This window comes from Pseudophryne corroboree, chromosome 10 (genome assembly GCF_028390025.1).
Source record: "Pseudophryne corroboree isolate aPseCor3 chromosome 10, aPseCor3.hap2, whole genome shotgun sequence".
In the NCBI taxonomy this organism is placed as follows: Eukaryota; Metazoa; Chordata; class Amphibia; order Anura; family Myobatrachidae; genus Pseudophryne; species Pseudophryne corroboree.
In genome coordinates, this window is record NC_086453.1 from 22,777,443 (window position 1) to 22,800,636 (window position 23,194).

General features: G+C 47.9%; 2 protein-coding genes across 3 annotated transcripts in view; one reads left to right on the top strand and one right to left on the bottom strand.

Moving 5' to 3' along the window:
- Window positions 1-2,726, bottom strand: part of LOC134965840 (sodium/potassium-transporting ATPase subunit gamma-like) — a 62,604-nt gene extending 59,878 nt beyond the window's left edge. The window contains exon 1 of the mRNA XM_063942217.1: window positions 2,320-2,726. Within this exon, the coding sequence (XP_063798287.1) occupies window positions 2,320-2,350 (31 nt within the window). The 5' untranslated portion in view covers window positions 2,351-2,726. The remainder of the gene's footprint in view (window positions 1-2,319) is intronic.
- The window catches only part of LOC134965839 (Y-box-binding protein 3-like), a 90,105-nt gene that overhangs the window by 23,630 nt on the left and 43,281 nt on the right, over window positions 1-23,194 (top strand). The window lies entirely within an intron of this gene.

Genomic DNA, 23,194 nt, shown 5'->3' on the forward strand with positions numbered 1-23,194 from the left:
CCTGCAGTATAGACACCTATACACTTCCACTCACCCTGCAGTATAGACACCTATACACTTCCCCTCTCTCTGCAGTATAGACACCTATACACTTCCCCTCTATCTGCAGTATAGACACCTATACACTTCCCCTCTCTCTGCAGTACAGACACCTATACATTTCCCCCCGTGCTGCAGTATAGACACCTATACACTTCCCCTCACCCTGCAGTATAGACACCTATACACTTCCCCTCACCCTGCAGTATAGACACCTATACACTTCCCCTCTCTCTGCAGTATAGACACCTATACACTTCCCCTCTCTCTGCAGTATAGACACCTATACACTTCCCCTCTCTCTGCAGTATAGACAACTATACAATTCCTCTCTCTCTCACTCTGCAGTATAGACACCTATACACTTCCCTTCTCTCTCTGTAGTTTAGACACCTATACACTTCCCCTCTCTCTGCAGTATAGACACCTATGCACTTCCTCTCTCTCTGCAGTATAGACACATATACACTTCCCCTCTCTCTGCAGTATAGACACCTATACACTTCCCCTCTCTCTGCAGTACAGACACCTATACACTTCCCCTCACCCTGCAGTACAGACACCTATACACTTCCCCTCACCCTGCAGTATAGACACCTATACACTTCCCCTCACCCTGCAGTATAGACACCTATACACTTCCACTCACCCTGCAGTATAGACACCTATACACTTCCCCTCTCTCTGCAGTATAGACACCTATACACTTCCCCTCTATCTGCAGTATAGACACCTATACACTTCCCCTCTCTCTGCAGTACAGACACCTATACATTTCCCCCGTGCTGCAGTATAGACACCTATACACTTCCCCTCACCCTGCAGTACAGACACCTATACACTTCCCCTCTCTCTGCAGTATAGACACCTATACACTTCCCCTCTCTCTGCAGTATAGACACCTATACACTTCCCCTCTCTCTGCAGTACAGACACCTATACACTTCCCCTCTCGCTGCAGTATAGACACCTATACACTTCCCCTCACCCTGCAGTATAGACACCTATACACTTCCCCTCTCTCTGCAGTATAGACACCTATACACTTCCCCTTACCCTGCAGTACAGACACCTGTATATTTCCCCTCACACTGCAGTACAGACACCTATACACTTCCCCTCTCTCTGCAGTATAGACAGTTAGACACCTATACATGTGCTCTCTCTCCCTGCAGTATAGACAGTTAGACACCTATACATGTGCTCTCTCTCTCTGCAGTATAGACAGTTAGACACCTATACATGTGCTCGCGCTCTCTCTCTCTCTGCAGTATAGACAGTTAGACACCTATACATGTGCTCTCTCTCTCTGCAGTATAGACAGTTAGACACCTATACATGTGCTCTCTCTCTCTCTCTCTCTGCAGTATAGACACCTGTATATTTCCTCTCACCCTGCAGTACAGACACCTGTATATTTCCCCTCACCCTGCAGTACAGACACCTGTATATTTCCCCTCACCCTGCAGTGCAGACACCTATACACTTCCCCTCACCCTGCAGTACAGACACCTATACACTTCCCCTCACCCTGCAGTACAGACACCTATACACTTCCCCTCACCCTGCAGTACAGACACCTATACACTTCCCCTCACCCTGCAGTACAGACACCTATACACTTCCCCTCACCCTGCAGTACAGACACCTATACACTTCTACTCACCCTGCAGTACGGACACCTATACACTTCCCCTCACCCTGCAGTATAGACAGTTAGACACCTATACACTTCCCCTCTCTCTGCAGTATAGACAGTTAGACACCTATACATGTGCTCTCTCTCTCTCTCTCTGCCGTAAAGACAGTTAGACACCTATACATTTGCTCTCTCTCTGCAGTATAGACACCTGTATATTTCCCCTCACCCTGCAGTACAGACACCTGTATATTTCCCCTCACCCTGCAGTACAGACACCTGTATATTTCCCCTCACCCTGCAGTACAGACACCTGTATATTTCCCCTCACCCTGCAGTACAGACACCTGTATACCAGGGACGTGCGGTGAGCTAAATGGCTCCCCCGCCTGTCCCCCGCAGGCACCGCACCATTGGCCCCGTGCAGCTGTGCTTGCAGCAGGGCGTGGGGGAGGATTCCCAGCCGGGACACTGCAATGCACCTGCAGCCAGACTGCACCACGGGGCACTGAGACCACCCGAGAGATGATAGGATGCATTAACCCCTTGAGAGCTGCAGCAGTGGCAGACGAGATGGATCATTGATGTTATTAACCCTTCTGCAACCATTGCTTCCACATGCCAGTCTCTCCTCTCCCTACCTGTTCCGCTCCTCTGGGTGGGGGTAGCCATGCTGTATACCAGACGATCCGGATGAGAGTAGTTGTTCTGAGTTAAGATGCCAAGGAGAGGTGGTCTATAGGGTGTGCTTAGTCAGTGGTGTGTGCATGGGTGTACAGGGGGCAGGGTGCTCAGTGCAAAGAGTTTGCTGGGGTCCAGTGGTCTCAGTGCAATGCGGGTGGTGGGGTCCAGGGGTCTCAGTGCAATGCGGGTGGTGGGGTCCAGGGGTCTCAGTGCAATGCGGGTGGTGGGGTCCAGGGGTCTCAGTGCAGTGGTGGGGCCCAGGGGTCCCAGTGCATGTATGAGGTAGAGCTGCTGGGCTGTGTATCTTGCAGCACACGTTGTATGAGTGAATACAGTGCTGCAGAAAAAGCTCACAGCTGGCTAAGGTGGGTCTCTCACTCCCCGGGGTCCCCTCCTTCATATCCAATCACAGGCAGCCTGGGACACTGACAGACCTATGATTGGCTCCTGGCACCTGAGACATGGGGTATGCTGGTTGCCGCTGATAAATGCAGAGAGTGCGGGTAATTCTCATCTTCTAACTCTGTCCTGTATTATGCATCATCCATGTGTACCCCTGCACTCTGTTATACTGCACCCCCCCCCCCTCTAATTATCCTGTGTACCCCTATCCCACACACCTCCCCTCTAATCTATTATACTGTACCCCCCCATCTCATTATCCTGTGTACCCCTATCCCACACACCTCCCCTCTAATCTATTATACTGCACCCCCCTCTAATTATCCTGTGTACCCCTATCCCACACACCTCCCCTCTAATCTATTATACTGTACCCCATCTCATAATCCTGTGTACCCCTATCCCACACACCTCCCCTCTAATCTATTATACTGCACCCCCCCCATCTCATTATCCTGTGTACCCCTATCCCACACACCTCCCCTCTAATCTATTATACTGCACCCTCATCTCATTATCCTGTGTACCCCTATCCCACACACCTTCCCTCTAATCTATTATACTGTACCCCCATCTCATTATCCTGTGTACCCCTATCCCACACACCTCCCCTCTAATCTATTATACTGCACCCCCCCATCTCATTATCCAGTGTACCCCTATCCCACACACCTTCCCTCTAATCTATTATACTGCACCCCCATCTCATTATCCTGTGTACCCCTATCCCACACACCTCCCCTCTAATCTATTATACTGCACCCCCTCTCATTATCCTGTGTACCCCTATCCCACACACCTCCCCTCTAATCTATTATACTGCACCCCCCTCTCATTATCCTGTGTACCCCTATCCCACACACCTCCACTCTAATCTATTATACTGTACCCCCATCTCATTATCCTGTGTACCCCTATCCCACACACCTCCCCTCTAATCTATTATACTGCACCCCCATCTCATTATCCTGTGTACCCCTATCCCACACACCTCCCCTCTAATCTATTATACTGTACCCCATCTCATTATCCTGTGTACCCCTATCCCACACACCTCCCCTCTAATCTATTATACTGTACCCCATCTCATTATCCTGTGTACCCCTATCCCACACACCTCCCCTCTAATCTATTATACTGCACCCCCCCATCTCATTATCCTGTGTACCCCTATCCCACACACCTCCCCTCTAATCTATTATACTGCACCCCCATCTTATTATCCTGTGTACCCCTATCCCACACACCTCCCCTCTAATCTATTATACTGCACCCCCCCATCTCATTATCCTGTGTACCCCTATCCCACACACCTTCCCTCTAATCTATTATACTGCACACCCCATCTCATTATCCTGTGTACCCCTATCCCACACACCTCCCCTCTAATCTATTATAATGCACCCCCATCTCATTATCCTGTGTACCCCTATCCCACACACCTCCCCTCTAATCTATTATACTGTACCCCCATCTCATTATCCTGTGTACCCCTATCCCACACACCTCCCCTCTAATCTATTATACTGTACCCCATCTCATTATCCTGTGTACCCCTATCCCACACACCTCCCCTCTAATCTATTATACTGCACCCCCCCATCTCATTATCCTGTGTACCCCTATCCCACACACCTTCCCTCTAATCTATTATACTGCACCCCCCCTCTCATTATCCTGTGTACACCTATCCCACACACCTCCCCTCTAATCTATTATACTGCACCCCCCCTTTCATTATCCTGTGTACCCCTATCCCACACACCTCCCCTCTAATCTATTTTACTGCACCCCCATCTCATTATCCTGTGTACCCCTATCCCACACACCTCCCCTCTAATCTATTATACTGCACCCCCATCTCATTATCCTGTGTACCCCTATCCCACACACCTCCCCTCTAATCTATTATACTGCACCCCCATCTCATTATCCTGTGTACCCCGTCCCCTATCCCACACATCTCCCCTCTAATCTATTATACTGCACCCCCCATCTCATTATCCTGTGTACCCCTATCCCACACACCTCCCCTCTAATCTATTATACTGCACACCCCATCTCATTATCCTGTGTACCCCTATCCCACACACCTTCCCTCTAATCTATTATACTGCACCCCCATCTCATTATCCTGTGTACCCCTATCCCACATACCTTCCCTCTAATCTATTATACTGCACACCCCATCTCATTATCCTGTGTACCCCTATCCCACACACCTCCCCTCTAATCTATTATACTGCACACCCCCATCTCATTATCCTGTGTACCCCTATCCCACACACCTCCCCTCTAATCTATTATACTGCACCTCCCATCTCATTATCCTGTGTACCCCTATCCCACACACCTCCCCTCTAATCTATTATACTGCACCTCCATCTCATTATCATGTGTACCCCTATCCCACACACCTCCCCTCTAATCTATTATACTGCACCCCTATCTCATTATCCTGTGTACCCCTATCCCACACACCTCCCCTCTAATCTATTATACTGCACCCCCCATCTCATTATCCTGTGTACCCCTATCCCACACACCTTCCCTCTAATCTATTATACTGCACCCCCTCTCATTATCCTGTGTACCCCTATCCCACACACCTCCCCTCTAATCTATTATACTGCACCCCCCATCTCATTATCCTGTGTACCCCTATCCCACACACCTTCCCTCTAATCTATTATACTGTACCCCCATCTCATTATCCTGTGTACCCCTATCCCACACACCTTCCCTCTAATCTATTATACTGCACCACCCGATCTCATTATCCTGTGTACCCCTATCCCACACACCTCCCCTCTAATCTATTATACTGTACCCCCATCTCATTATCCTGTGTACCCCTATCCCACACACCTTCCCTCTAATCTATTATACTGTACCCCCCATCTCATTATCCTGTGTACCCCTATCCCACACACCTTCCCTCTAATCTATTATACTGTACCCCCATCTCATTATCCTGTGTACCCCTATCCCACACACCTTCCCTCTAATCTATTATACTGCACCACCCGATCTCATTATCCTGTGTACCCCTATCCCACACACCTCCCCTCTAATCTATTATACTGTACCCCCCATCTCATTATCCTGTGTACCCCTATCCCACACACCTTCCCTCTAATCTATTATACTGTACACCCCATCTCATTATCCTGTGTACCCTTATCCCACACACCTCCCCTTTAATCTATTATACTGTACCCCCATCTCATTATCCTCTGTACCCCTATCCCACACACCTTCCCTCTAATCTATTATACTGTACCCCCATCTCATTATCCTGTGTACCCCTCTCCCACACACCTTCCCTCTAATCTATTATACTGCACCACCCGATCTCATTATCCTGTGTACCCCTATCCCACACACCTCCCCTCTAATCTATTATACTGCACCCCCCATCTCATTATCCTGTGTACCCCTATCCCACACACCTCCTCTCTAATCTATTATACTGCACCCCCCCATCTCATTATCCTGTGTACCCCTATCCCACACACCTCCCCTCTAATCTATTATACTGCACCCCCCCCATCTCATTATCCTGTGTACCCCTATCCCACACACCTCCTCTCTAATATATTATACTGCACCCCCCCAACTCATTATCCTGTGTACCCCTATCCCACACACCTCCCCTCTAATCTATTATACTGTACCCCCATCTCATTATCCTGTGTACCCCTATCCCACACACCTCCCCTCTAATCTATTATACTGCACCCCCTTTCATTATCCTGTGTACCCCTATCCCACACACCTCCCCTCTAATCTATTATACTGTACCCCATCTCATTATCCTGTGTACCCCTATCCCACACACCTCCCCTCTAATCTATTATACTGTACCCCATCTCATTATCCTGTGTACCCCTATCCCACACACCTCCCCTCTAATCTATTATACTGTACCCCCATCTCATTATCCTGTGTACCCCTATCCTACACACCTCCCCTCTAATCTATTATACTGTACCCCATCTCATTATCCTGTGTACCCCTATCCCACACACCTCCCCTCTAATCTATTATACTGCACCCCCCCTCTAATTATCCTGTGTACCCCAATTATCCTGTGTACCCCTATCCCACACACCTCCCCTCTAATCTATTATACTGCACCCCCCTCTCATTATCCTGTGTACCCCTATGCCACACACCTCCCCTCTAATCTGTTATACTGCACCCCCATCTCATTATCCTGTGTACCCCTATCCCACACACCTCCCCTCTAATCTATTATACTGCACCCCCATCTCATTATCCTGTGTACCCCTATCCCACACACCTCCCCTCTAATCTATTATACAGCACCCCCATCTCATTATCCTGTGTACCCCTATCCCACACACCTTCCCTCTAATCTATTATACTGCACCCCCATCTCATTATCCTGTGTACCCCTATCCCACACACCTCCCTCTAATCTATTATACTGCACCCCCATCTCATTATCCTGTGTACCCCTATCCCACACACCTCCCCTCTAATCTATTATACTGCACCCCCCTCTCATTATCCTGTGTACCCCTATCCCACACACCTCCCCTCTAATCTATTGTACTGCACCCCCATCTCATCCTGTGTACCCCTATCCCACACACATCCCCTCTAATCTATTATACAGCACCCCCATCTCATTATCCTGTGTACCCCTATCCCACACACCTTCCCTCTAATCTATTATACTGCACCCCCATCTCATTATCCTGTGTACCCCTATCCAACACACCTCCCTCTAATCTATTATACTGCACCCCCCTCTCATTATCCTGTGTACCCCTATCCCAGACACCTTCCCTCTAATCTATTATACTGCACCCCCCCATCTCATTATCCTGTGTACCCCTATCCCACACACCTCCCCTCTAATCTATTATACTGAACCCCCTCTCATTATCCTGTGTACCCCTATCCCACACACCTCCCCTCTAATCTATTATACTGCACCCCCCATCTCATTATCCTGTGTACCCCTATCCCACACACCTCCCCTCTAATCTATTATACTGCACCTCCCATCTCATTATCCTGTGTACCCCTATCCCACACACCTCCCCTCTAATCTATTATACTGCACCCCCATCTCATTATCATGTGTACCCCTATCCCACACACCTCCCCTCTAATCTATTATACTGCACCCCTATCTCATTATCCTGTGTACCCCTATCCCACACACCTCCCTCTAATCTAATATACTGCACACCCCATCTCATTATCCTGTGTACCCCTATCCCACACACCTTCCCTCTAATCTATTATACTGCACCCCCATCTCATTATCCTGTGTACCCCTATCCCACATACCTTCCCTCTAATCTATTATACTGCACACCCCATCTCATTATCCTGTGTACCCCTATCCTACACACCTCCCCTCTAATCTATTATACTGCACCCCCCCCCCATCTCATTATCCTGTGTACCCCTATCCCACACACCTCCCCTCTAATCTATTATACTGCACCTCCCATCTCATTATCCTGTGTACCCCTATCCCACACACCTCCCCTCTAATCTATTATACTGCACCCCCATCTCATTATCATGTGTACCCCTATCCCACACACCTCCCCTCTAATCTATTATACTGCACCCCTATCTCATTATCCTGTGTACCCCTATCCCACACACCTCCCCTCTAATCTATTATACTGCACCCCCCATCTCATTATCCTGTGTACCCCTATCCCACACACCTTCCCTCTAATCTATTATACTGCACCCCCTCTCATTATCCTGTGTACCCCTATCCCACACACCTCCCCTCTAATCTATTATACTGCACCCCCCATCTCATTATCCTGTGTACCCCTATCCCACACACCTTCCCTCTAATCTATTATACTGTACCCCCATCTCATTATCCTGTGTACCCCTATCCCACACACCTTCCCTCTAATCTATTATACTGCACCACCCGATCTCATTATCCTGTGTACCCCTATCCCACACACCTCCCCTCTAATCTATTATACTGTACCCCCATCTCATTATCCTGTGTACCCCTATCCCACACACCTTCCCTCTAATCTATTATACTGTACCCCCCATCTCATTATCCTGTGTACCCCTATCCCACACACCTTCCCTCTAATCTATTATACTGTACCCCCATCTCATTATCCTGTGTACCCCTATCCCACACACCTTCCCTCTAATCTATTATACTGCACCACCCGATCTCATTATCCTGTGTACCCCTATCCCACACACCTCCCCTCTAATCTATTATACTGTACCCCCCATCTCATTATCCTGTGTACCCCTATCCCACACACCTTCCCTCTAATCTATTATACTGTACACCCCATCTCATTATCCTGTGTACCCTTATCCCACACACCTTCCCTCTAATCTATTATACTGTACCCCCATCTCATTATCCTCTGTACCCCTATCCCACACACCTTCCCTCTAATCTATTATACTGTACCCCCATCTCATTATCCTGTGTACCCCTCTCCCACACACCTTCCCTCTAATCTATTATACTGCACCACCCGATCTCATTATCCTGTGTACCCCTATCCCACACACCTCCCCTCTAATCTATTATACTGCACCCCCCATCTCATTATCCTGTGTACCCCTATCCCACACACCTCCTCTCTAATCTATTATACTGCACCCCCCCATCTCATTATCCTGTGTACCCCTATCCCACACACCTCCCCTCTAATCTATTATACTGCACCCCCCCATCTCATTATCCTGTGTACCCCTATCCCACACACCTCCTCTCTAATATATTATACTGCACCCCCCCAACTCATTATCCTGTGTACCCCTATCCCACACACCTCCCCTCTAATCTATTATACTGTACCCCCATCTCATTATCCTGTGTACCCCTATCCCACACACCTCCCCTCTAATCTATTATACTGCACCCCCCTTTCATTATCCTGTGTACCCCTATCCCACACACCTCCCCTCTAATCTATTATACTGTACCCCATCTCATTATCCTGTGTACCCCTATCCCACACACCTCCCCTCTAATCTATTATACTGTACCCCCATCTCATTATCCTGTGTACCCCTATCCTACACACCTCCCCTCTAATCTATTATACTGTACCCCATCTCATTATCCTGTGTACCCCTATCCCACACACCTCCCCTCTAATCTATTATACTGCACCCCCCCTCTAATTATCCTGTGTACCCCAATTATCCTGTGTACCCCTATCCCACACACCTCCCCTCTAATCTATTATACTGCACCCCCCTCTCATTATCCTGTGTACCCCTATGCCACACACCTCCCCTCTAATCTGTTATACTGCACCCCCATCTCATTATCCTGTGTACCCCTATCCCACACACCTCCCCTCTAATCTAATATACTGCACCCCCATCTCATTATCCTGTGTACCCCTATCCCACACACCTCCCCTCTAATCTATTATACAGCACCCCCATCTCATTATCCTGTGTACCCCTATCCCACACACCTTCCCTCTAATCTATTATACTGCACCCCCATCTCATTATCCTGTGTACCCCTATCCCACACACCTCCCTCTAATCTATTATACTGCACCCCCATCTCATTATCCTGTGTACCCCTATCCCACACACCTCCCCTCTAATCTATTATACTGCACCCCCTCTCATTATCCTGTGTACCCCTATCCCACACACCTCCCCTCTAATCTATTGTACTGCACCCCCATCTCATCCTGTGTACCCCTATCCCACACACATCCCCTCTAATCTATTATACAGCACCCCCATCTCATTATCCTGTGTACCCCTATCCCACACACCTTCCCTCTAATCTATTATACTGCACCCCCATCTCATTATCCTGTGTACCCCTATCCAACACACCTCCCTCTAATCTATTATACTGCACCCCCCTCTCATTATCCTGTGTACCCCTATCCCAGACACCTTCCCTCTAATCTATTATACTGCACCCCCCCCATCTCATTATCCTGTGTACCCCTATCCCACACACCTCCCCTCTAATCTATTATACTGAACCCCCTCTCATTATCCTGTGTACCCCTATCCCACACACCTCCCCTCTAATCTATTATACTGCACCCCCCCCCCTCATTATCCTGTGTACCCCTATCCCACACACCTCCCCTCTAATCTATTATACTGCACCCCCCCCCCTCATTATCCTGTGTACCCCTATCCCACACACCTCCCCTCTAATCTATTATACTGTACCCCATCTCATTATCCTGTGTACCCCTATCCCACACACCTCCCCTCTAATCTATTATACTGTACCCCCATCTCATTATCCTGTGTACCCCTATCCCACACACCTTCCCTCTAATCTATTATACTGTACCCCCATCTCATTATCCTGTGTACCCCTATCCCACACACCATCCCTCTAATCTATTATACTGCACCACCCGATCTCATTATCCTGTGTACCCCTATCCCACACACCTCCCCTCTAATCTATTATACTGTACCCCCATCTCATTATCCTGTGTACCCCTATCCCACACACCTTCCCTCTAATCTATTATACTGTACACCCCATCTCATTATCCTGTGTACCCTTATCCCACACACCTTCCCTCTAATCTATTATACTGTACCCCCATCTCATTATCCTCTGTACCCCTATCCCACACACCTTCCCTCTAATCTATTATACTGTACCCCCATCTCATTATCCTGTGTACCCCTCTCCCACACACCTTCCCTCTAATCTATTATACTGCACCACCCGATCTCATTATCCTGTGTACCCCTATCCCACACACCTCCCCTCTAATCTATTATACTGCACCCCCCATCTCATTATCCTGTGTACCCCTATCCCACACACCTCCTCTCTAATCTATTATACTGCACCCCCCCATCTCATTATCCTGTGTACCCCTATCCCACACACCTCCCCTCTAATCTATTATACTGCACCCCCCCATCTCATTATCCTGTGTACCCCTATCCCACACACCTCCTCTCTAATATATTATACTGCACCCCCCCAACTCATTATCCTGTGTACCCCTATCCCACACACCTCCCCTCTAATCTATAATACTGTACCCCCATCTCATTATCCTGTGTACCCCTATCCCACACACCTCCCCTCTAATCTATTATACTGCACCCCCCTTTCATTATCCTGTGTACCCCTATCCCACACACCTCCCCTCTAATCTATTATACTGTACCCCATCTCATTATCCTGTGTACCCCTATCCCACACACCTCCCCTCTAATCTATTATACTGTACCCCCATCTCATTATCCTGTGTACCCCTATCCTACACACCTCCCCTCTAATCTATTATACTGTACCCCATCTCATTATCCTGTGTACCCCTATCCCACACACCTCCCCTCTAATCTATTATACTGCACCCCCCCTCTAATTATCCTGTGTACCCCAATTATCCTGTGTACCCCTATCCCACACACCTCCCCTCTAATCTATTATACTGCACCCCCCTCTCATTATCCTGTGTACCCCTATGCCACACACCTCCCCTCTAATCTGTTATACTGCACCCCCATCTCATTATCCTGTGTACCCCTATCCCACACACCTCCCCTCTAATCTATTATACTGCACCCCCATCTCATTATCCTGTGTACCCCTATCCCACACACCTCCCCTCTAATCTATTATACAGCACCCCCATCTCATTATCCTGTGTACCCCTATCCCACACACCTTCCCTCTAATCTATTATACTGCACCCCCATCTCATTATCCTGTGTACCCCTATCCCACACACCTCCCTCTAATCTATTATACTGCACCCCCATCTCATTATCCTGTGTACCCCTATCCCACACACCTCCCCTCTAATCTATTATACTGCACCCCCTCTCATTATCCTGTGTACCCCTATCCCACACACCTCCCCTCTAATCTATTGTACTGCACCCCCATCTCATCCTGTGTACCCCTATCCCACACACATCCCCTCTAATCTATTATACAGCACCCCCATCTCATTATCCTGTGTACCCCTATCCCACACACCTTCCCTCTAATCTATTATACTGCACCCCCATCTCATTATCCTGTGTACCCCTATCCAACACACCTCCCTCTAATCTATTATACTGCACCCCCCTCTCATTATCCTGTGTACCCCTATCCCAGACACCTCCCCTCTAATCTATTATACTGCACCCCCCCATCTCATTATCCTGTGTACCCCTATCCCACACACCTCCCCTCTAATCTATTATACTGAACCCCCTCTCATTATCCTGTGTACCCCTATCCCACACACCTCCCCTCTAATCTATTATACTGCACCCCCCCCTCATTATCCTGTGTACCCCTATCCCACACACCTCCCCTCTAATCTATTATACTGTACCCCATCTCATTATCCTGTGTACCCCTATCCCACACACCTCCCCTCTAATCTATTATACTGTACCCCCATCTCATTATCCTGTGTACCCCTATCCCACACACCTTCCCTCTAATCTATTATACTTTACCCCATCTCATTATCCTGTGTACCCCTATACCACACACCTCCCCTCTAATCTATGATACTGCACCACCCCATCTCATTATCCTGTGTACCCCTATTTCCCACCCACCTCCCCTCTAATCTATTATACTGTACCCCATCTCATTATCCTGTGTACCCCTATCCCACACACCTCCCCTCTAATCTATTATTCTGCACCCCCCCATCTCATTATCCTGTGTACCCCTATCCCACACACCTCCCCTCTAATCTATTATACTGTACCCCCATCTCATTATCCTGTGTACCCCTATCTCACACACCTCCCCTCTAATCTATTATACTGTACCCCATCTCATTATCCTGTGTACCCCTATCCCACACACCTCCCCTCTAATCTATTATACTGTTCCCCCATCTCATTATCCTGTGTACCCCTATCCCACACACCTCCCCTCTAATCTATTATACTGTACCCCCATCTCATTATCCTGTGTACCCCTATCCCACACACCTCCCCTCTAATCTATTATACTGCACCCCCATCTCATTATCCTGTGTACCCCTATCCCACACACCTCCCCTCTAATCTATTATACTGCACCCCCATCTCATTATCCTGTGTACCCCTATCCCACACACCTCCCTCTAATCTATTATACTGTACCCCATCTCATTGTCCTGTGTACCCCTATCCCACACACCTCCCCTCTAATCTATTATACTGTACCCCATCTCATTGTCCTGTGTACCCCTATCCCACACACCTCCCCTCTAATCTATTATACTGCACCCCCCATCTCATTATCCTGTGTACCCCTATCCCACACACCTCCCCTCTAATCTATTATACTGCACCCCCCATCTCATTATCCTGTGTACCCCTATCCCACACACCTCCCCTCTAATCTATTATACTGTACCCCCATCTCATTATCCTGTGTACCCCTATCCCACACACCTCCCCTCTAATCTATTATACTGTACCCCCATCTCATTATCCTGTATACCCCTATCCCACACACCTCCCCTCTAATCTATTATACTGTACCCCCATCTCATTATCCTGTGTACCCCTATCCCACACACCTCCCCTCTAATCTATTATACTGTACCCCCCCATCTCATTATCCTGTGTACCCCTATCCCACACACCTCCCCTCTAATCTATTATACTGCACCCCCCATCTCATTGTCCTGTGTACCCCTATCCCACACACCTCCCCTCTAATCTATTATACTGCACCCCCCCCCCATCTCATATCCTGTGTACCCCTATCCCACACACCTCCCCTCTAATCTATTATACTGTACCCCCATCTCATTATCCTGTGTACCCCTATCCCACACACCTCCCCTCTAATCTATTATACTGTACCCCCTTCTCATTATCCTGTGTACTCCTATCCCACACATCTCCCCTCTAATCTATTATACTGTACCCCCATCTCATTATCCTGTGTACCCCTATCCCACACACCTCCCCTCTAATCTATTATACTGTACCCCCCATCTCATTATCCTGTGTACCCCTATCCCACACACCTCCCCTCTAATCTATTATACTGCACCCCCATCTCATTATCCTGTGTACCCCTATCCCACACACCTTCCCTCTAATCTATTATACTGCACCCCCATCTCATTATCCTGTTTACCCCTATCCCACACACCTCCTCTCTAATCTATTATACTGCACCCCCCCCATCTCATTATCCTGTGTACCCCTATCCCACACACCTCCTCTCTAATCTATTATACTGCACCCCCATCTTATTATCCTGTGTACCCCTATCCCACATACCTCCCCTCTAATCTATTATACTGCACCCCCCATCTCATTATCCTGTGTACCCCTATCCCACACACCTCCCCTCTAATCTATTATACTGCACCCCCCCATCTCATTATCCTGTGTACCCCTATCCCACACACCTACCCTCTAATCTATTATACTGTACCCCCATCTCATTATCCTGTGTACCCCTATCCCACACACCTCCCCTCTAATCTATTATACTGTACCCCCATCTCATTATCCTGTGTACCCCTATCCCACACATCTCCCCTCTAATCTATTATACTGTACCCCCCATCTCATTATCCTGTGTACCCCTATCCCACACACCTCCCCTCTAATCTATTATACTGCACCCCCATCTCATTATCCTGTGTACCCCTATCCCACACACCTTCCCTCTAATCTATTATACTGCACCCCCATCTCATTATCCTGTTTACCCCTATCCCACACACCTCCTCTCTAATCTATTATACTGCACCCCCCATCTCATTATCCTGTGTACCCCTATCCCACACACCTCCTCTCTAATCTATTATACTGCACCCCCATCTTATTATCCTGTGTACCCCTATCCCACATACCTCCCCTCTAATCTATTATACTGTACCCCCATCTCATTATCCTGTGTACCCCTATCCCACACACCTCCCTCTAATCTATTATACTGCACCCCCATCTCATTATCCTGTGTACTCCTATCCCACACACCTCCCTCTAATCTATTATACTGTACCCCATCTCATTATCCTGTGTACCCCTATCCCACACACCTCCTCTCTAATCTATTATACTGCACCCCCCCATCTCATATCCTGTGTACCGCTATCCCACACACCTCCCCTCTAATCTATTATACTGTACCCCCCATCTCATTATCCTGTGTACCCCTATCCCCCACACCTCCCCTCTAATCTGTTATACTGTACCCCATCTCATTATCCTGTGTACCCCTATCCCACACACCTCCTCTCTAATCTATTATACTGCACCCCCCCCATCTCATTATCCTGTGTACCCCTATCCCACACACCTCCCCTCTAATCTATTATACTGTACCCCATCTCATTATCCTGTGTACCCCTATCCCACACACCTCCCCTCTAATCTATTATACTGCACCCCCATCTCATTATCCTGTGTACCCCTATCCCACACACCTTCCCTCTAATCTATTATACTGCACCCCCATCTCATTATCCTGTTTACCCCTATCCCACACACCTCCTCTCTAATCTATTATACTGCACCTCCCCCATCTCATTATCCTGTGTACCCCTATCCCACACACCTCCTCTCTAATCTATTATACTGCACCCCCATCTTATTATCCTGTGTACCCCTATCCCACATACCTCCCCTCTAATCTATTATACTGCACCCCCCATCTCATTATCCTGTGTACCCCTATCCCACACACCTCCCCTCTAATCTATTATACTGCACCCCCCCATCTCATTATCCTGTGTACCCCTATCCCACACACCTACCCTCTAATCTATTATACTGTACCCCCATCTCATTATCCTGTGTACCCCTATCCCACACACCTCCCCTCTAATCTATTATACTGTACCCCCATCTCATTATCCTGTGTACCCCTATCCCACACATCTTACCTCTAATCTTTTATACTGTACCCCCATCTCATTATCCTGTGTACTCCTATCCCACACACCTCCCCTCTAATCTATTATACTGTACCCCCCATCTCATTATCCTGTGTACCCCTATCCCACACACCTTCCCTCTAATCTATTATACTGCACCCCCATCTCATTATCCTGTGTACCCCTATCCCACACACCTTCCCTCTAATCTATTATACTGCACCCCCATCTCATTATCCTGTTTACCCCTATCCCACACACCTCCTCTCTAATCTATTATACTGCACCCCCCCATCTCATTATCCTGTGTACCCCTATCCCACACACCTCCTCTCTAATCTATTATACTGCACCCCCATCTTATCCTGTGTACCCCTATCCCACATACCTCCCCTCTAATCTATTATACTGTACCCCCATCTCATTATCCTGTGTACCCCTATCCCACACACCTCCCTCTAATCTATTATACTGCACCCCCATCTCATTATCCTGTGTACCCCTATCCCACACACCTCCCTCTAATCTATTATACTGTACCCCATCTCATTATCCTGTGTACCCCTATCCCACACACCTCCTCTCTAATCTATTATACTGCACCCCCCCATCTCATATCCTGTGTACCCCTATCCCACACACCTCCCCTCTAATCTATTATACTGTACCCCCCCATCTCATTATCCTGTGTACCCCTATCCCCCACACCTCCCCTCTAATCTGTTATACTGTACCCCATCTCATTATCCTGTGTACCCCTATCCCACACACCTCCTCTCTAATCTTTTATACTGCACCCCCCCATCTCATTATCCTGTGTACCCCTATCCCACACACCTCCTCTCTAATCTATTATACTGTAACCCCATCTCATTATCCTGTGTACCCCTATCCCACACACCTCCCCTCTAATCTATTATACTGTACCCCATCTCATTATCCTGTGTACCCCTATCCCACACACCTCCCCTCTAATCTATTATACTGCACCCCCCCATCTCATTATCCTGTGTATCCCTATCCCACACACCTCCCCTCTAATCTATTATACTGCACCCCCCCATCTCATTATCCTGTGTACCCCTATCCCACACACCTCCCCTTTAATCTATTATACTGTACCCCCCATCTCATTATCCTGTGTACCCCTATCCACACACCTTCCCTCTAATCTATTATACTGTACCCCATCTCATTATCCTGTGTACCCCTATCCCACACACCTCCCCTCTAATCTATTATACTGCACCCCCCCTCTCATTATCCTGTGTACCCCTATCCCACACACCTTCCCTCTAATCTATTATACTGTACCCCCCATCTCATTATCCTGTGTACCCCTATCCCACACACCTCCCCTCTAATCTATTATACTGCACCCCCATCTCATTATCCTGTGTACCCCTATCCCACACACCTCCCCTCTAATCTATTATACTGTACCCCATCTCATTATCCTGTGTACCCCTATCCCACACACCTCCCCTCTAATCTATTATACTGTACCCCCATCTCATTATCCTGTGTACCCCTATCCCACACACCTTCCCTCTAATCTATTATACTGTACCCCCCATCTCATTATCCTGTGTACCCCTATCCCACACACCTCCCCTCTAATCTATTATACTGTACCCCCATCTCATTATCCTGTATACCCCTATCCCACACACCTCCCCTCTAATCTATTATACTGCACCCCCATCTCATTATCCTGTGTACCCCTATCCCACACACCTCCTCTCTAATCTATTATACTGCACCCCCCCATCTCATTATCCTGTGTACCCCTATCCCACACACCTCCTCTCTAATCTATTATACTGTACCCCCCCATCTCATTATCCTGTGTACCCCTATCCCACACACCTCCCCTCTAATCTATTATACTGTACCCCATCTCATTGTCCTGTGTACCCCTATCCCACACACCTCCCCTCTAATCTATTATACTGCACCCCCCATCTCATTATCCTGTGTACCCCTATCCCACACACCTCCCCTCTAATCTATTATACTGCACCCCCCATCTCATTATCCTGTGTACCCCTATCCCACACACCTCCCCTCTAATCTATTATACTGTACCCCCATCTCATTATCCTGTGTACCCCTATCCCACACACCTCCCCTCTAATCTATTATACTGTACCCCCATCTCATTATCCTGTATACCCCTATCCCACACACCTCCCCTCTAATCTATTATACTGTACCCCCATCTCATTATCCTGTGTACCCCTATCCCACACACCTCCCCTCTAATCTATTATACTGTACCCCCCCATCTCATTATCCTGTGTACCCCTATCCCACACACCTCCCCTCTAATCTATTATACTGCACCCCCCATCTCATTGTCCTGTGTACCCCTATCCCACACACCTCCCCTCTAATCTATTATACTGCACCCCCCCCATCTCATATCCTGTGTACCCCTATCCCACACACCTCCCCTCTAATCTATTATACTGTACCCCCATCTCATTATCCTGTGTACCCCTATCCCACACACCTCCCCTCTAATCTATTATACTGTACCCCCTTCTCATTATCCTGTGTACTCCTATCCCACACATCTCCCCTCTAATCTATTATACTGTACCCCCATCTCATTATCCTGTGTACCCCTATCCCACACACCTCCCCTCTAATCTATTATACTGTACCCCCCATCTCATTATCCTGTGTACCCCTATCCCACACACCTCCCCTCTAATCTATTATACTGCACCCCCATCTCATTATCCTGTGTACCCCTATCCCACACACCTTCCCTCTAATCTATTATACTGCACCCCCATCTCATTATCCTGTTTACCCCTATCCCACACACCTCCTCTCTAATCTATTATACTGCACCCCCCCATCTCATTATCCTGTGTACCCCTATCCCACACACCTCCTCTCTAATCTATTATACTGCACCCCCATCTTATTTTCCTGTGTACCCCTATCCCACATACCTCCCCTCTAATCTATTATACTGCACCCCCCATCTCATTATCCTGTGTACCCCTATCCCACACACCTCCCCTCTAATCTATTATACTGCACCCCCCCATCTCATTATCCTGTGTACCCCTATCCCACACACCTACCCTCTAATCTATTATACTGTACCCCCATCTCATTATCCTGTGTACCCCTATCCCACACACCTCCCCTCTAATCTATTATACTGTACCCCCATCTCATTATCCTGTGTACCCCTATCCCACACATCTCCCCTCTAATCTATTATACTGTACCCCCCATCTCATTATCCTGTGTACCCCTATCCCACACACCTCCCCTCTAATCTATTATACTGCACCCCCATCTCATTATCCTGTGTACCCCTATCCCACACACCTTCCCTCTAATCTATTATACTGCACCCCCATCTCATTATCCTGTTTACCCCTATCCCACACACCTCCTCTCTAATCTATTATACTGCACCCCCCATCTCATTATCCTGTGTACCCCTATCCCACACACCTCCTCTCTAATCTATTATACTGCACCCCCATCTTATTATCCTGTGTACCCCTATCCCACATACCTCCCCTCTAATCTATTATACTGTACCCCCATCTCATTATCCTGTGTACCCCTATCCCACACACCTCCCTCTAATCTATTATACTGCACCCCCATCTCATTATCCTGTGTACTCCTATCCCACACACCTCCCTCTAATCTATTATACTGTACCCCATCTCATTATCCTGTGTACCCCTATCCCACACACCTCCTCTCTAATCTATTATACTGCACCCCCCCATCTCATATCCTGTGTACCGCTATCCCACACACCTCCCCTCTAATCTATTATACTGTACCCCCCCATCTCATTATCCTGTGTACCCCTATCCCCCACACCTCCCCTCTAATCTGTTATACTGTACCCCATCTCATTATCCTGTGTACCCCTATCCCACACACCTCCTCTCTAATTTATTATACTGCACCCCCCCATCTCATTATCCTGTGTACCCCTATCCCACACACCTCCCCTCTAATCTATTATACTGTACCCCATCTCATTATCCTGTGTACCCCTATCCCACACACCTCCCCTCTAATCTATTATACTGCACCCCCATCTCATTATCCTGTGTACCCCTATCCCACACACCTTCCCTCTAATCTATTATACTGCACCCCCATCTCATTATCCTGTTTACCCCTATCCCACACACCTCCTCTCTAATCTATTATACTGCACCTCCCCCATCTCATTATCCTGTGTACCCCTATCCCACACACCTCCTCTCTAATCTATTATACTGCACCCCCATCTTATTATCCTGTGTACCCCTATCCCACATACCTCCCCTCTAATCTATTATACTGCACCCCCCATCTCATTATCCTGTGTACCCCTATCCCACACACCTCCCCTCTAATCTATTATACTGCACCCCCATCTCATTATCCTGTGTACCCCTATCCCACACACCTACCCTCTAATCTATTATACTGTACCCCCATCTCATTATCCTGTGTACCCCTATCCCACACACCTCCCCTCTAATCTATTATACTGTACCCCCATCTCATTATCCTGTGTACCCCTATCCCACACATCTTACCTCTAATCTTTTATACTGTACCCCCAACTCATTATCCTGTGTACTCCTATCCCACACACCTCCCCTCTAATCTATTATACTGTACCCCCCATCTCATTATCCTGTGTACCCCTATCCCACACACCTCCTCTCTAATCTTTTATACTGCACCCCCCCATCTCATTATCCTGTGTACCCCTATCCCACACACCTCCTCTCTAATCTATTATACTGTAACCCCATCTCATTATCCTGTGTACCCCTATCCCACACACCTCCCCTCTAATCTATTATACTGTACCCCATCTCATTATCCTGTGTACCCCTATCCCACACACCTCCCCTCTAATCTATTATACTGCACCCCCCCATCTCATTATCCTGTGTATCCCTATCCCACACACCTCCCCTCTAATCTATTATACTGCACCCCCCCATCTCATTATCCTGTGTACCCCTATCCCACACACCTCCCCTTTAATCTATTATACTGTACCCCCCATCTCATTATCCTGTGTACCCCTATCCACACACCTTCCCTCTAATCTATTATACTGTACCCCATCTCATTATCCTGTGTACCCCTATCCCACACACCTCCCCTCTAATCTATTATACTGCACCCCCCCTCTCATTATCCTGTGTACCCCTATCCCACACACCTTCCCTCTAATCTATTATACTGTACCCCCCATCTCATTATCCTGTGTACCCCTATCCCACACACCTCCCCTCTAATCTATTATACTGCACCCCCATCTCATTATCCTGTGTACCCCTATCCCACACACCTCCCCTCTAATCTATTATACTGTACCCCATCTCATTATCCTGTGTACCCCTATCCCACACACCTCCCCTCTAATCTATTATACTGTACCCCCATCTCATTATCCTGTGTACCCCTATCCCACACACCTTCCCTCTAATCTATTATACTGTACCCCCCATCTCATTATCCTGTGTACCCCTATCCCACACACCTCCCCTCTAATCTATTATACTGTACCCCCATCTCATTATCCTGTATACCCCTATCCCACACACCTCCCCTCTAATCTATTATACTGCACCCCCATCTCATTATCCTGTGTACCCCTATCCCACACACCTCCTCTCTAATCTATTATACTGCACCCCCCCATCTCATTATCCTGTGTACCCCTATCCCACACACCTCCTCTCTAATCTATTATACTGTACCCCCCCATCTCATTATCCTGTGTACCCCTATCCCACACACCTCCCCTCTAATCTATTATACTGTACCCCATCTCATTGTCCTGTGTACCCCTATCCCACACACCTCCCCTCTAATCTATTATACTGCACCCCCCATCTCATTATCCTGTGTACCCCTATCCCACACACCTCCCCTCTAATCTATTATACTGCACCCCCCATCTCATTATCCTGTGTACCCCTATCCCACACACCTCCCCTCTAATCTATTATACTGTACCCCCATCTCATTATCCTGTGTACCCCTATCCCACACACCTCCCCTCTAATCTATTATACTGTACCCCCATCTCATTATCCTGTATACCCCTATCCCACACACCTCCCCTCTAATCTATTATACTGTACCCCCATCTCATTATCCTGTGTACCCCTATCCCACACACCTCCCCTCTAATCTATTATACTGTACCCCCCCATCTCATTATCCTGTGTACCCCTATCCCACACACCTCCCCTCTAATCTATTATACTGCACCCCCCATCTCATTGTCCTGTGTACCCCTATCCCACACACCTCCCCTCTAATCTATTATACTGCACCCCCCCCATCTCATATCCTGTGTACCCCTATCCCACACACCTCCCCTCTAATCTATTATACTGTACCCCCATCTCATTATCCTGTGTACCCCTATCCCACACACCTCCCCTCTAATCTATTATACTGTACCCCCTTCTCATTATCCTGTGTACTCCTATCCCACACATCTCCCCTCTAATCTATTATACTGTACCCCCATCTCATTATCCTGTGTACCCCTATCCCA